Consider the following 16852-nt stretch of genomic DNA (forward strand, 5'->3'; position numbering starts at 1 on the left):
ATTTATCACTGGATGCTGCTTCCCTGCAAACATTTGCCAACAGTCTAAGTCGGTGCAGCGTGTTGCACACGCAGACTCTGCTTAGAATTTAAGAGCAAACAAATGGGATCTTTGTATCTGTGGGAGAAGGGATTAATGAAAATGACAACACTTGTACTTGTAATAAGCTCCTGTACAAGATAAAAGCCCAGTCACTTATCTCACCTCACTTTCTCACAATCGCTCTGTAATACCCCGCGAGCTGCTCCCTCGTCACTCCGGGGTCTATATTTGAACCCTGCTTCATAGATTTTTGCAATCTGATTGTGTTTCAGCACATCAAAAGAGAGATTTGTCTGTGAATGTTATCTTGGGAATTAGCACCCTCGCATCATCCGTCTTTATCACTGCTGAGATCCTCTCTGCGGACTCGCTAAATCCCCACTGTGGATTTTTTTTTGGTTGGGTTTTCATGTCTAGGAGAAATTCTGAGGCAGTAAAGGACACAGAACTCCTTTGGATCAGAGAAAACACCTTTCCTTGACTCCATTTTCACACATCTAAATGGAGAGTGCCGTATTTTCAGATTTAAGTGGGTCAGTGACTAAAATGCAAATATAAATTAAAACACTAATACAAACCAGTACTGAAAACTGGTGTGCCCGGTGACTGGAACCCACCTAGCTCTTCATGTCTGAGCCACAGTGGTGTGCTTAAAATAGCTTCACAGACACCCAAAGGCATCACCTGTGCACACCAGAAACAAGAAGACAGCTAAATCCACTGATTTTTGATTTTGATTATGACAATACTTTCATAACCAAGCTCCAGGTTTGAGGCAATCAGAGAAACTTGGTGGTGATCACATTAGTCATACACGCTCCCACATTACATACATACATACATACACACGCACACACACACACACACACGCACACACACTACATACACACACACACACACACACACATACACACACACACACACACACACACACACACACACACACTACATACACACACACACACACATACACACACACTACATACACACACACACACACACACACATACATACATACATACACACGCACACACACACATACACACGCACACACACTACATACACACACACACACACACATACACACACACTACATACACACACACACACACACACACTACATACACACACACACACATACACACACACTACATACACACACACTACATACACACACACACACACACACACACACACTACATACACACACACACACACACACACTACATACACACACACACACATACACACACACACACACACACACACATACATACATACATACATATCTGCAGGAGCTCAACTGTCCTTGACCGAAGCTGAAAGAAGAAGGAAAAAAATGCATACACACACATACATACATACACACACATACATACATATAGAGGGAGAGAGATTTTATTTCCATCATGGTGGCCTTATTTATGCTTTCACCCATAATTTTCCCAGAGAAACAGTGACTCAGTAGAAAATAATGATGGCAGACAAGCAGGATGCACAAGTACGGATCAGCTTCATCAGATTCTTTGTGAGGAGCAACCAGAGGAGAAAGCCGAGCCAATTTAGTCTTCCAGTCGGCAGAAAAGTTAGAAGAATTTAGTGCAATTACAAACTCTCTCTCAGACAAGAGACTGACTTGCTCAAAAGGGATTTCAAACATTGAAACTGTTTTGACCCAGAAGTAAAACTTCTCCAAAATCAATAGAAATATCTGCAGGAGCTCAAGTGTCCTTGACCGAAGCTGAAAGAAGAAGAAGAAAAAAACGCATTCCTCATTTTCAACATACTTCAAAGTAATTAAATCAATACAATAAAACATGAACTCTAGGTTACCTCACACTTACATAAGTGAGTTGAGGGTTTCAGATTGCGGTGTGCACGCACAGACTTAGATGTTGAGAGATAAAAAGAAATTTGACAGACTTTCTCAGCCTCGTGTCCCTGTTCTGCCAGGGTTGGGTTACTTAGGAGACAGTTTGAAGGACAGAGTGGTTTCTCTTTCAGGTGTAAAGAAAAAGTTTCTCCCCAGTCGTGTAACCTTTGCTCACTTCTCTGTTTGTTGTGTCCATTTCTATCTTTTTAGTTGCCAAATTGAGGGACAAAACCAATGTGACAACACCAAACAAGACTCCTTCCTGACCAGGCAGTTCTCTGTTTCCATGTCCCCGTCACTTTGGAGCGGCCGTGCACGCTCAGGCCTGTGCACCCTGCTTGATCCCAGTCCCTCTACCCGTAGCCTGCGCAGGTCCGGACGTCGCCACAGCCGTTCACCTCCCCCGTTTCGCTCCTGCTCGATCCCCATCATCCCCGCCGTCCAGTGTCACAACGACAGCGAGGCGTCTTGCATGCAAACCAGCCTCGGCCCGGCAAACAACATGATGTCAATGACCTGCAAGGAGGACAAGAGGAAGAAGCACACGACCCTGGCTTCTTCCTCCTGCTCATCCGCCATCGGCCAGCAGCAGGACGAGGTGGTGCTGCTGCTGGAGGAGGCACAGGAGCAGCTCAGGGCGCTGGTGTTAGCTCACAGGAAGCAGGAGGAGGGAGGATTCGGCGGCACCGCAGAGCCCAGAGAAACTGTCTGCTTCCTGAACCTTAATGGGAGTGGCGGGCCTACGAGCTGTAACGGACCCACACAAACCCAATTACTTAGCCCGAGCCTATCACACAGAGACCTGGGCCAAAGCAGCCACTGAGGGGACGCAGTTGAGGACATTCACGTTCAGTAAGACAGTCTTTGACAGTTTTTGGGCTCCATCATCTGCGAGAAGCAAAACAGAAATGCAGAATTGAAGGGGGAAAAAAAGCAATGTGCCGATGATGCATTCTGCATACAAACACTCCGAGTGGTCGCCTTCACAACCCCTGACAGTACGGAGAAAAAAAAAACAAAAAAACATGCATTTATTTACAAAACATGACAAACGCGTCTCCTTAGGCATAAAGAAACCAAATAGTCTGTCAGATCCATGGTGTTTTAATGTAAAAAGAATATATAAATATATATAAATATATATGGATATAAATATATGGAATTCAAAAAGTGACCAAGTACAATGGAAACACAGGAATGATGTAATTATTTTTCTTTATTTGGTTTTCTGCGCCCTGTTTTGTATTGACACAGTCACATGTCGGTCCTGGCTTCATCCCAATGACGGAACACAAAAGTACTGGTGAGCGTCCCTCAGCCGTGCGAGAGAGGGGGGAGCTGAAGCCTGCACAAGATGCAAAATGGGAGAGAGGAACTCACATTTTCCCCCTCTTGCCTTTTGAACAGCTTGTCCTACCAGCCAAGAATTACAGGAGGAGAGCCCTCCACGCTCACCAACAACACTTTGAGGATTTACAGCACTAAACAAAAACTCCCGGTTTGTGTGTGTGTGCGTGTGTGTGTGCGTGCGTGCGTACGTGTGCAGATGCCAGTGCATCAGCAATGTAAGAAATTAAGAAAAGACAACTGGAATTAAAATTGTTTGGGATGGCGGATTCATGACGACGGCCCGGATGCGGCCTCATCATTGGACATCGTTTCAACCCAATCATTCATCTCGTCATAATATTTTCACAGATGTACACACACACACACTCACACACACACACATACACATGTGTGCATTTATTTACATTGTTCGGTGGATGGTAAGATGGACATTGAAAAGAGAGAGGCCTGCAGATTAACACGGGAGCTGATGTGGCATTTTTTTAATTTGCTTTTTTGTTTTGGGGTATCTATGAACAATGCTGCTTTCTGGGACTGATGGGAGTAAGAAACATGTGGTTTTTGGGTGTTGAAACAAGAAATAAATGTCTCTATGTTGTATCTGATCAACTGGGCGCTCTTCAATCTCTGTATGAAGTCACAAAGCAATGGTCTCCAGGAGCAAAGGGTGCTTATTACATCATTATTACATGATTGTGGGGTTTCTGTTTTTGTTTTTCAAATTTGTACTGTTAATTGGTAATTTGCCTGTACTTTGGCCACTGGGCCTAACAAGCATCGGCTAAACAGTCTCTGCATGTTTCCCAGAATACAGAAATCACTTGAGCATTATGTTTTCAAGAAATGCTTTCAAGAAAATCATGGTTTTGCACAGTCAACCTGCAAGCAAACATTTGAATCCTTCACAATCCGACGTCGTCATTGGCCGTCGAAGCTTCCACAGCTCACGTCAACGATCCAAACGGCAGCAATGAAGCATGAAATGAAGCACTTATCAGCGAGCCCCGCGAGTCACAGAGCTGTTGGTGTCAAGGATTTCTTTACAGTATATAGCCGCCATAATGCCAAACACCAACAATAATGCGACTTACCTCGAGTTGTCGCTGGCAGCAGAACAGTTTTCTGTTCGCACTCTTTTCTGTGCACATGAATGCCATTTTGGCAAGACACCCCCAACCCCCAAGCCCCCCTCCTGCCGCACACAAGAGTTACTAATAGCAACAGCTGTTTTCACACTCACTAAAGGGTGGAACGACACACGCCGCTGCCACCAATTGGCCACATGAACCGTTACTTCAATCAAAATGCTGGTTGGTAAGACTCTGGCTTAAGAGTGCTCTGATGTTGTTACCCCGATTGATTTTATTGTAAATGGATGGGATTCTGATACATTCCTCGGATGAGTCTTTGCTATTTATGGTGCTTTTATGACATGAGAAGCGTCGGCCAGATCAGAACTGGATGTTCCAAAAACACACATGCCACTTGGAGGAAAATGAAACCAGGAGCGTGCAAACGTGGATGTGTTTGCAGCGGTACCAGATCTTGCAAATAAATTGATTTTTTTTTTAACTTTATTTATTTGATAACAGTAAAATGTGGCTGCAAAAGTAAAAGCTGGATTCGACATAGGTAAATAAATCCCTCCCCCCCCCCCCCCCCCCAAAGCCTCACGCTGAGAACATTACAGCCCATTTTAGTGAACACGATGTTCTTTATTGCGCCGGTGCTCTTCACTTCAAACAGCACACTTTTGTTTCACTGCAACACTCGGTTTCACCTGAGAAGTCACACTTCATCAAATCTCTCACAAAGGCTGATCCTTGGGAGCATTCGCCATTCAGCCCCTTAGATATACAAACACCTGAATGGCGTGGATAAATCTTAGAACTCTGGCACACCAGCATCGCCCGAGAGATTTCTTCGTTTATCTGAGGACTTAGTTTGCCCAATTATTAATCCCTTAAAAGAAGCCTTTCGATATCACCTGTTGACCCGCAGAAGTAAACACCATAAAATCCATCCAGCCATGAGTTTGTGCTTCAACAAATCCCGGGGAGTGGTGAGGCAGTCGGAAAACACAAGCCAAAGAGTCTGATTTGTGGTGAGTTTGTGGGCTTACCTTGGCTGCTGCCTGGATTATTTTGATTTTATTAACAGAGTTGAGTCCTTGTAGAAATCTTTATTAGCTGCATGTTTTCACATTTAGGGTGAAATGTAAAAACGAGGTCCTGAAACGCAGAACAGAGACATGAGTCAACTTCCAGACCAGTCACTGCTGCACGCTGAGAAAACTACAGTGACCTTTGTCATGTGGGTACTTAAGCTCAATGTTCATCAGAGCATCAGCAATTAGAACCCAGAGAGGAGGAAAAACTCATTAAATGTGTCTCTGCGCTCCATCCCGCATGATTTGAAATGCTTTTAGGGGGCAGGGAACATTGCTGCTCTGCTGTATCACAACATACAGGACAGTAATATCTGGATTTGATTTTTAATTCATTTGGATTTTTCTTTTAGATCCAAATGTCCATTGTAGAACATGTGGGATGATAACGGCTGAATGGTTGAAGGAAACTTGGCTGTGACAAAGGAGGCGAGCTCAGGCTGTGAGGGAGGATGGAGCAGAACATCCCCATTGATGCATGAGGGGAATTTTTCATGAAACAAACCAGAATTATGATTAATGTGCTCACAACATTGAATAATAACATGTCGGGTGCGTGCTGGTGTGTGATGGTCCTGCACGGCTCGGCCTGCATTCACTTCCTTTCTCATCTCAGATTTATGGTCTAAACAATTTAGCCTGTTGGGCTGTAGTCGGTCGCGTGGCACAAAAAAGCAGAGAAGAACATCAGTCCAATGTGTCTGTCTGCGTCTGTGTGTGTGTGTGTGTGTGTGTGAGAGAGAGAGAGAGAGAGAGAGAGAGAGGTGGGGCCGTCGGGCCAGACCGATAAGAGCTCCAGTTTGATCCTGCAGAAGCGCCGGACTGCCAGGCTCGGCATCCACATCAAACCCAAACTGCAGGCCAGTCTGAGGTGCCAGTGAGTGCTGATATTAGGCACTTCATGTGTAGCTTGCTTTTTTTTATGTCACCAAATCTTCCCTCAACATTTGTCATCTTCATTAATGTCAGAAAATATTTCCATTTTTTTGTTTGTTTTTATAAAAGGTACCAGAAGTATGAAAGGTAATGCCCTCTTGTGGGTGATTTAGGTGCCAAGAGTCTGACTCTGTCTACGTGTTAACTCACCATCCAGTCCTCCGATTCTCGTCTCTAACAGCGCTTCTCCTCCCGGCAGCCCCTTACCAGTGTTACATCAGTTAAACAACATTGAAACATATGGAGGAAGAGGGTAAGAAAGATTCCACCACCCACAGCCTCACCAAAACTCACAGATTAGCCTGTCATTCGCTCATTTTCCGTAAAACCGTACATTGAATTAGCTTCAGGATCAGCCAGGAGCAATCCTGCATCTCCAGAGCTGCTGCTCTTCACATGCTTTAAGATACACAGCAACCCATAATGAGCAGTTGCAGGGCAGAACACACATTCAGCGTGAATAAATGAGCCTGTTCCATGCATTACATCTCAGTATGAGCTATGATGCAACATGTGTCAAGTGGGTCGGTATATTTTATTCACATTTTTCCACGTAAGATGCAAAACAGGGTTTCAACATTGTGAGGTCATCCTTCATTTCTTTTCCACACTAAAGGCAACCAAAGTCGACAGAGGTGGTGGCGTGTGAACGGAGACACAGAAACAGAGTTGATTTACAGCTGCTGCAAGACACAGCGCAACCTTAGCAACAAAGAGAAGGAAGGTAAAAGCCGGCGCACGTGAAACAGAACATGTGAGGTGCGTTGAGTGTCCCAGCCCATCATGCACACGTTCACAACATCGCCTGAACACGGGAAATGCTTCACAATGTTTAGCTGTGATGTCAGTGTGAACAACAGATGGTGGAAAACAGTGAACGTCTGGAATTTACTGGAAAAAAGGGAGTTGGAAGAAGTTTGTGTGACCTGAAGACAGTGAGAAATGAGTAAAATCCCTCTTCTTATCACCACGTCATCCTGTTATCTTCCAGTCGGCGGTGTTGGTTGTTGCTATGGTTCCATTCGGTGCCTGCGTGTTCTGTTCGTCTTCTGAGCAGATTTAATCGCGGCACACTTAGGACACACCAGATAAGGTTGAGCGTGGAACCACTGAGGTGATGGTTCAAAACTCCTTCAAAACTGGACTCAGCAGGTAGAAATGACATGTATATAACCTGTAGGTGACGGCGGAAAGAAAAAACAACTGTTACGTCCAGAAGCACTGACCACAAATACAGAAAATCCTGTTTATTTACGTCACTGCAGGTTTTTATAATCAGATAGTGAGTGTTGTCTATAACACGTCAGACTATGCTTGTTTATTTGATTACTTCAGTAACCTGATTACTACTGATATTGGATAATGATTGGATTTTGAATGCTATGTAAATGTTTCATTGTCAGACAGCTAGATTTTGTTGTGCCGCACAGAACCACCTGGTCAGGTGACCAGTCTCACCTGGGTGGCTCCGCCCATCTACCCACCTGCTGCCAATCTTTACTGGCATTATTTTTGGAAGCGCTCTTTTTCTGCTCTTGAGCTTAAGGCTCAAGAAAACACCTGAAATACTGGTACTAAAGGCGTCCTAATACCTCTTTTAAATTTTACTGAGGGAAATCTGTGTTTGACTCTGGGGGCTCATATTGTATTGATGATGGTGAAGAACATTTCCAATCAGGATCACAAGGTCCTCAGTGTGACCTCAGGTTCATCCAACACGTCCAGGCCACCAGTTATACTTTTTAAAATGGTGGACGAACAGAAATCCCAGTTCGTCTCCTCAAACAACCTGTGGAACCGTAACAAATCAGGATGTTTCTTCACCCGACTTCATGAAATGTCTCCATCTGTTCCTTTAAGGGTCTTTGGGGCTTTAAGCTGGTGACAAGTGGAAAACTGTCTTTGGGAACTAGAGGGAATACCCACAAAAGAAGCCACACAGGGTTGAGTCGTGTCCCCGCTTCATTCCGGAATCAATTCAGTTTGAATTATCTAGCACCAATTCCCGACAAAGTGGCCTCGTTGCACTTAACATGTGTCTTATCAGCTGTTGCTAAGAGAATAGGGACCCAACAGTTCCCCGGGAGCAAAGATGGTGAGGAAATATTAAATCCTGAATCTCTCTCAGGTCCAAAGGGATTGACGTGGGCCTGAATCAGGATGCAGAAACCTTTCAAATGCGTGGATGTTAGAATCGTCACCGCTGTCGTTTTGTGGTCAAATCCAGTATTTTGCAAAGGGTTTAATCAGGAGAACCATTTATTGATTCCACTTCTTTATGCATTAAACCTTTTTAAGAAACCACTCCCCTTGGCCTCAGTCCATTCATTTAATGTTCTGCTTACCTCCATTAACCTTCCAGTTTCAAATATAAAAGGCAGCTCCTTTTGGCGCTCCGCTCCATCTATCTTGTTAACTACAGCTGCAGAGGTCAGCCTGCCTCCACGTCCTGATACAGACACATGCAGCCAAATGTCAGTGAGGAGCTGCATCAAGAGTTGATCAGCATTGTGATCTTCTGCCTAAAATGGCTTTTTGGATTCACCTTAGCTTTTTTCTCATATAGTGTCACCTGAATCTTCCCTGTAAACCTTTACTGAGGCCACTAGGGGCGCTACTATAATCCTCTAGGTTGGTTTAAACAAACTCGTTATTAGCAAAAAAAAATCATCTGAGGACTTTTTACTCTGTTTACGACTGTCAAGGAGCAGAAAGAGGCTTCTCTCTTTCTTTCAGAAAGAATGAAACTCCCTGATGGAGCACAGATGACATCACACATGGGATGCCTGGGATTCCAGGGGGCCCCATGTGAAGATCACCCTGAGTCTGAAAGTATTCGTGATATCCACGTGAAGAAACAAGTTTCAGCTTTGAAGAGGACAGATTTGATTGGTGCTCCGAACCCCCCGAAAGATGCAAAAAGTTGTTGTTTTTATGACTTTAAAAAAGCCACACCAACAGGATGAGTTCAGATAAATAAGGAATCTGTGAGTCTCTGATCGCTGGGGGCTGATCTACTTCTTTTTTTTTTCCCATGGAAGATTTCAGAGAAATTAATGTTTGATAATATATTTCAACTATCTGCTCCAATGGTGTGTATTTTTGGTGTTTAATTGGAAAAACATCCACAGGGCAGGACATAAAAATTCATGCATGATCATTCAGTTCATTCTCTGAATTTCTGGTGTAAAATATTCAAGGCCTTTTTTTAAAACCAAAAATATGAAATTTGGGTTAATGGAATTCTACTAATGCGCTAAAATAGGACAGGAAGTAATGCGGACAAGGAACATAAGATGTTTCTGTTTTTTTTAGTGTCCCCTCATTCAGTTTTAAGCTGCATTCAATTCTGCATTAGAGCAAAAGTTCTGTGCTGTCACTCACTGTCAGGATGTTTGTTCTGTCGTACAAAAACACAATAAAGATCTGCTTCCCATTATATAGCCTGAAATGAACAAGAATGGGGGGAAAGGAAGCTGAGGCTGAACCAGAACAAGCAAATCCACCAGGAATCCTGAAATGGTGGGGGTGGGACTGAGGGGGCCGAACGTGACAGAAACCCTTAAACAACCCCCAGGGTGAAAGACTTCTGAGTTGAGGAGTGAGTGAAACTTTCTTCAGACCGACGTCGCTGCTATAAGAAGCGACACGGAACATCGGATGAATGTTTAATCTAAACGTCTAATCTAATCAGTCTGCAAACAGAAGGTGTTGACTAAATGTTCCAGGTTTGCAGACCCAAATTCCAACATTCCAGATACAAATAAAAGACTCTATTTGGGCAACATACTGAAGGAGAGGAGAGAAATTAGCAAACTGGGGCTGCTGTGATTCAGAGAAATGAGCTCCTGGCAAGAAAACATGCTAGCTGTAAATGTTACCAGTAGTCATCATCAGAGGCATGGCATCAGCGAGCGGACAGCTGGGATAATTGGGAGCCATTCTGCCGTCAGTACTGGTCCCTAGTATTTAAAATCCATCTTTACTGGGTCCTGTCAGCAGTCTCTCTCTCTTCCTCTCTCTGCAGATATCTCCCGTCTACTTCAAAACATATTTTAAATATGTGATGGCTCAAAACGAACAAAGTCCCAGTGTTGGGAATTTGTAGAATTCCAGCTTGAGTGCAGGAAGGATCAGCATACGACGAGTACTTTAAAGGGTTGCCAGAGGTGATCAGAACTGTCTGTGTCAGGGGGAGATGGAGGAAACAGCAGCAGGTGTTTCTAGTGAGGCAGATCAGCCTGGGATGATCTAGCATCTCTCCCCTTTCTTACGAATGTGGACAATTTAGTCCCTCTCATCCAAAACAGATTCATTTTAGCCCTTAAATCAAATGTGCTCTATCTTGCAGCGTCCAAACGCGCATTAATCACGCGGTATAATCTCGACAGGTAATCTCCTCTCTCTCCTCAACAGTGGGGAAAAGAGATAAATAAATATATTTACAGAGCCTATTCAGGGGAAAGACGGCATCCTTGCAAAATGATGTCATTAGCGCTGAACGATAGCTAGCGCGACCATTGTTTGCTGCTGATAGAACAAGTCTGTGCATTTGGTAAGCTGTAGCTCAAGATCAAAATCAATAATAATATTCTTGTGCAAGCTTCCCTAATGGTTGGAGAATCCTATCACCTAGCAGACACCTTCAGGCAGGCAGAGCTATTGTGCGCTACCGCTGTAGGAAAAATCAGTCAATCGACCTTCCTGAGTATTTTCCTGCTGTTTTGTTTGTGTGTCCAACACAAAGTTTGGTTTTTCATATCTAATTTGTGCAAGACTATAGATCCATGTTACATATTAGTTTCTGGTTTCAAAGGAGATTGAAATAATCCCTGAGAGCGACCGGTTGGACTCCGGGATGGAGCTCAATTAGAGCCGCGTCGAGACAAAGGCGTCTCACCTGGATTTTCTCCTCTCTGAATATCCCCCATAATGCCAGCTAATGAGACTCCTGTGAAAGACCAGATGGATTATGAGGAGAAAGACAGAGTTTATGCTCGTTTACATTTTCTAGCATTTTTTTTTGTCTTTAAAAACACAAACCTTCAGAGTCGGGAACAGCATTTGAACAAGACTTTAAAAAAATCCAGGTTGTTTTTATTTATGATCGGCGTGAACAAATCATTCTGTGCAGAAATGTTGGCTATATTCGTAAACATGCAGGTAAACACCCCTCAAGTACCACAACATTGGCACCCTGATCTGTTCTCTCATAAATCCAACTCTATAATCATCTAAATAAAAGTCTCCATTGGCAGAATCAATTAGCACTCCTATTAAAAGTCTTATTCTTTGCAAATAACATCTATGCAAACACAAGATATCCTGGTATGTTTATTTACCTTAACCTCACAAAACCAGACTATCCTCATCTATATACGTATGTTCCTGTTGGATGGATAAATAAAAAGATTTATTCTCACATGTGTTTACCATCCAGTTCCTCTCTCCCTCTCACAGCAGCAGTCTTCATCAGAACATTTCTCCTCCATTTTAAAGCCCCGAGGAGACTAATGTCCTACCCTGAAATCATGAAAGGCGAGACTCTGCTGGGCTTTGAGACTGGAGCCGAACACGTCTTTTCTTCCCAGTTCTCCCACTTGCCTTTGTCTTCATCTCGCGTTCGGGGAACATCACAACACTTCCACCTCGGTGGAAGCGGCACAGGTCTGCGCACGAGTCGCTCCTTCGACTCAACCAGGTGTTTTTCGTTCTTTCTTTTTATATCACAGGAAGAAAAATCCCTGATCACACCTTTTAGACCCATTAAAAAGGTGTGCATCCCATTTTTGCCCCCAGTGTGCTGCTATCTGTCCCAGATTATTGCAGCAACACCAGTGGTTCCTCCCGGCTTCTCTCATCTGCTTGTATTTTGGAACAGTCCATTAAAGCTCTCTTCGTTTCCTTTAGTTTCATTTTATTTTATTTATCTTCTTTAGTTCCTCGCTCTCTCCTACTCTCTCTCTGTATCTTTTCCATGGTACTGGGACCTCGGCCACATTTGTGATACTGGGGTAAATCTAGGAGACACTGGCCTGACTCAATTTAAGCCACATTGTTTGTCTCCATCAGGAGAATCTTGTCAGAACTGATGGATGATTCCAATTAATCTAAAGGTCTGACTCCTTCATCTTTCTTATATTTGGGGTTAAACCGCATAATAAATTAACGAGTGGATTTTAACTTGCAGGTTGACTGTTTCCTTCTGATTCTTTAGGTTAAATAGTTCCAGGTGTGTTCGGGGACTCTTCCCTTCTCTCTGCGGTTTTCCCAGACTTCAGCCTCGTGTTCATCTTCTCTCTCACGCTGAGGGTGTCACCGGCTGCAACCTCAGCAGATCCTTGTGGATTACCATAGTGACCTTTGATTCCTCCTCCCCCTCCCCCAGCTCATCGATCCCTTTTCCTTCCTCTGCCCAGGTCGTTATCATCCACATTCTAACTGGGGGGCCCGTTCTGATGATTGTATGCCAATTTGTACTTTTCTCCCAATCATGGTGCAATTTTCCAGTTCACAAAGCTCAGCGAGTCTCCAGAAACACTCACCTCATCAGCACGTGTCAGTTAATGGCACATGCAGAAGAACGGCGCTTCCTTCTGCTCTCTTCTCTGGAAGCATCACATCGAGCCACTCTTTGCTGTGTATCCGCCATCATGATCGTGCTCCTCTCCACTGCTTGTGTAACGGCTTCATTCACTTTTTCAAACTTAACATAAATAATCTAATGTTTATTTGCTGCCCTCTGGTGACTGCTCCGGATATGGTTGTGAGTGATATTTCAGAGGCGCCTTTTTTGAGTGGTCTTCCTCTTTGTTGCTGCGGCGCCTCAGTGGTACAGGCGGGGAATCTGCATGTCAGCATCTCAGCATATAATATGTATGAGGATGGCTGCTTGTCACTCACTTCGCCTTCATCTTGGTTCGAGGTTTTATTCCACTTAGCACTGCCCACCTGTTTGTTAGCTCGCTGGTTGTCTGGATGTTGCTAAAGAGCGCTGACCCACAGACCCATGAAATAAAGTACTGGAAGAGTATGACTGACCAATCAGACGCCACAATAGATTTGCAGGTTGTTGTAAAATCTACTGCAGCCTCCATTTCTCCCTCTGTGAGCTCCAATTCTCTCACATCTTCCATTAAACTCTCCCTCTCCTCGCACAGTGAAGTGCGCGGGGACTGGTGCTTCTCGGCAGCTTATGGCATCACATAAGAAATAAATTCTCATAGAAAAAAAAAAGAAGATGTCTATTCCATTACTAAAGCTCCCACAGGGAGGATTTGGAGACACCAGACATCAGGCTAATAACAGTCAGAAGACATTTAGCTACGGCCCAGGACGTTCAAAAGAAAGCCGGGTGCTGGAAACGTGGGGTTGATGGGCCATGTGGAGGAAATCAATGTTATTAAAGGCCCGGAGATGCAATTTTCTCCAACAGGCAAAAACATGACGCTCTGATCGAAAAACACCAATGTTTAGTTGAGCCATGTACTGTAGTTACACTTCAGTTTAAAGAGAAAGTTGGCTGCAGGCTCTAGAATTTCTCAATGGCCAAAAAAAAGCTCAGTCAATATCACTTACAGAGCAGTTATTCAATCATCAGTGGCTAGTTTTTTCAGGGTTTATCGGCATTAATTGCACTTTTTTTTAATTCTATTTTTATTTTCTTCCTCTCATTTGGTTTGCCTTTGTTCCTAATTTGTCTAAAATCCAGCACAATTTTAATTAAATAATAGAAAAAGTGGATATTATAGTAATTATCTCATATTTTTAGCAAATAAGCAGCGTTTTTGTGCTGGACAGGACAGCGGCGGCCTTTTAAATGTCTCCACTTCCAGACATGTGGAGAGTGGCTACCCTGCTGCTTGAGTGCTTCAACATTAACTGCATTTCATTAGAGGGAGACTTTAAATTCATTGTGAAAGTGGACTAAGGCTCTTTTGGCTCCCAGCCTTCTTCCAGCCTTTTAATTTCAGGGTGTTGAGCCTCAGGTTGATCACCGCCAGCCTGCCTGTAGTCAACAGCCCTCCAGCCTGCAAACACCCAGTCTTCTTTTACTCCTGTCTTCCCGTTTGTTGCGATTTCTTAAAGTTTCTTTTATTTTTTTAGGCAGTTATTTATTGATCTTTCATAAACGATGGAAGAACACGCAGTGGTTTTATGCACTCAGATGGACTCCCAGGATCTTTGAGCCTGACGTCTTCAGTGCTGCAAACACTTTTTACGTCCGTCCGTCTGTCTGTCTTTGCATATCTTTGTTCCGTGACACATTAATAGGAAGTCCAAACAGAGGCCGGGGACGGTGAGTGCGGCAGAGGCGCCTGCGACAGCTCTGTGACGCTAACAGCTCTGCTGGCGTAAACACAGCAGATAGCGGGACAGGTGACAGGAGACGTCTCCTTTAGAGAGGACTCGTATTGTCCAGGAGGCGGAGAGTGAGAAAACCTCTGAGATAGCAGTGTGGCACATTTGCAGCTCAAAGCAGAGACTTTAAACAGCGATGAATAAAGCCTGGCGTTTAGACGGTAGTCTCACTGCAAACAAACTATAAATCAAACGTTATTTAAAGTAGACTTTGTCAAAAGAACCAATATTGATGAATGAAGAGTTTAGATCTGGGGGAAAAGCTCTTGCAAAAGACTTAATGGAACCAGATGGAATGGAACTGCGTCCACGCAGGCTTCTTATTCACGCAGCAGCTCTTGGGTCACGCCGAGGTCGTCACGCTTTCATGCACCTGCTGGAACTCTTCCTGGAATGATGCAGGTAGATGAAAATGGAAAGATCACAGTGCTCATCTGGTCCATGCTAGTCTGCATTCAGACCATCAACACAAGCACAAACAGCTCTTGTTTTGACCCGCCTAAACACCAGGAAAAAAAGAGAAAGCTACAGTGCCAAATACAGATTTTTGATTTCTTGTTTAACATACCCTCCGGTTATGGCTCCAGAACACGCTAAACAGGCCATAACTGTGTCGACAAAGCTTAAGGAATCACAGCACACAGACTGATCAATAGTTTAAAGCTATAAACATATTTGCTTTTCATGAAAGTTTCTTTGTAGAAGTTCGGCCGCTGTTCGGCAGCTCAGACTGCCTCAGGGATTAGCTGTCAGAGCTGCTTTCTGGGATTTTTCTCCCCGTTCTTCTGTAGCGATAGAGCCCAACAGGTGATCATTGAGAGTCACCTAAGACAAGGCTGACAACTGGGGAGAGGTGTTGATTATTGACCCTTTTAACGACTGTAATTAGATATTTGAATGTTCTTGTCATATCAGCTGACCTGGCTACCAATATCATAAAAGACAAGGTCTAGTGTCTGGTTTTTCTTATTAATAAATGTTACGGAATGTTACATTGGACTTTCTAGGCCTCAGTGTGTCACATGTTGGCTTTTCTTTTTTTTGTCCGTGCTCTTGTTTATTGAGCAAAGAGGTTAAAATCAAAGATTTAGTGAAGGAGCAGCCGAGGAATTTTCGCCCAAAGCCACAGAAGCTCATAAGTCAGTCCGCTGCGCTCGGAGGTTCGGCATTTTCAATGCAGCTACAAGTGTTGATGTTGACAAATGGTTTCGATTTTTTTTTTTCAGTCCCTGAAAATCTATGACTAGGCCTGGGAAAAAAAAACCTCACAGTTGATTTGATACAGTGAAAATCGTTATAGACTGCCGGGTCTCCGGCATACACAGGAGTCTGCTTCCAAATGTCCCCCCAAACAAAACCAGACATAAAAATTGCTTAAATGAAGCTTCCTCCACGGGTTTGGGGTGATACTATTTGTTCATCTTGAAGGTGCATATTTGATGCATGTGACTTTTTCAACTCTTGGGATGATTAATCTGAAATTATCGCTCATTATTCATAGTGCAAAACATCAAGCAGAACCTTTTTTTTTGCTTTTAACCCCATTTTGAGGTTGGCTGTGTTGGTATAAGTAAGAAAAAGGGAATAAAGGTAAAAAGGAGAGTGTAGAAGAGAGGCGTCTTGCTGCGAATACCAAAGCCTCCGATCACTCCTGCGTGTGTGAATCTATTTCCCCAGTGTTCCCATCAGCGTGAAGAAACTGGGGCCTGGATTCAACCCACCAGGTGATGCTTGCATTTGTGAAGGAATCGTATTTTTACTCTTTTTTTTAGTCGGATCATAGAGACTGACCCCAGGTGCAGTGGCATCATACAACAGATCCTATCAGTCCACCCAGTCAGCATTTATTTCCACGCATTCTTGCAGGGTAAAACAATGCAACTGTAGGCGACTGCCAGCAACATCTGGTGAAATTACACGCTTTGATGTATGTGCCTGCTCCTCTGTCACAACACTTCCTATGTTTTACCCTGTTGCCCCTCCTACTCCATTGTTAGTGGACCCAAGGAAGCCTTAAATCAGGTTCTGGAGGAGGAAAGTCTCTGGAGAGTTTGATCGGCGTTGTTGGCTGCTCTGTTTTCATGGTGAAAATGATGAATGTTGCCTTTCATAAAAGATATTTA

General features: G+C 43.8%; 1 protein-coding gene and 1 long non-coding RNA gene across 4 annotated transcripts in view; one reads left to right on the forward strand and one right to left on the reverse strand.

Annotated features, from left to right (window-relative positions):
* nrg3a (neuregulin 3a) overlaps positions 1-3869 on the forward strand; it is a 178831-nt gene extending 174962 nt beyond the window's left edge. For all 3 annotated transcript variants that reach the window (XM_029835562.1, XM_029835564.1, XM_029835563.1), the window contains one exon: positions 2126-3869. In XM_029835562.1, coding sequence (XP_029691422.1) covers positions 2126-2738 — 613 coding nt within the window. In that variant the 3' untranslated portion in view covers positions 2739-3869. The remainder of the gene's footprint in view (positions 1-2125) is intronic.
* A 3083-nt stretch (positions 3870-6952) lies between these two features.
* LOC115249567 (uncharacterized) lies at positions 6953-13036 on the reverse strand. Its single transcript, XR_003888241.1, has 2 exons — positions 12914-13036; positions 6953-7542 (listed from the first exon to the last, which is right to left on the reverse strand). It is a non-coding gene; the product is annotated as an uncharacterized lncRNA (long non-coding RNA).
* Positions 13037-16852: the final 3816 nt, after the last annotated feature.

Source organism: Takifugu rubripes, chromosome 4, assembly GCF_901000725.2.
Source record: "Takifugu rubripes chromosome 4, fTakRub1.2, whole genome shotgun sequence".
Lineage (NCBI taxonomy): Eukaryota > Metazoa > Chordata > Actinopteri > Tetraodontiformes > Tetraodontidae > Takifugu > Takifugu rubripes.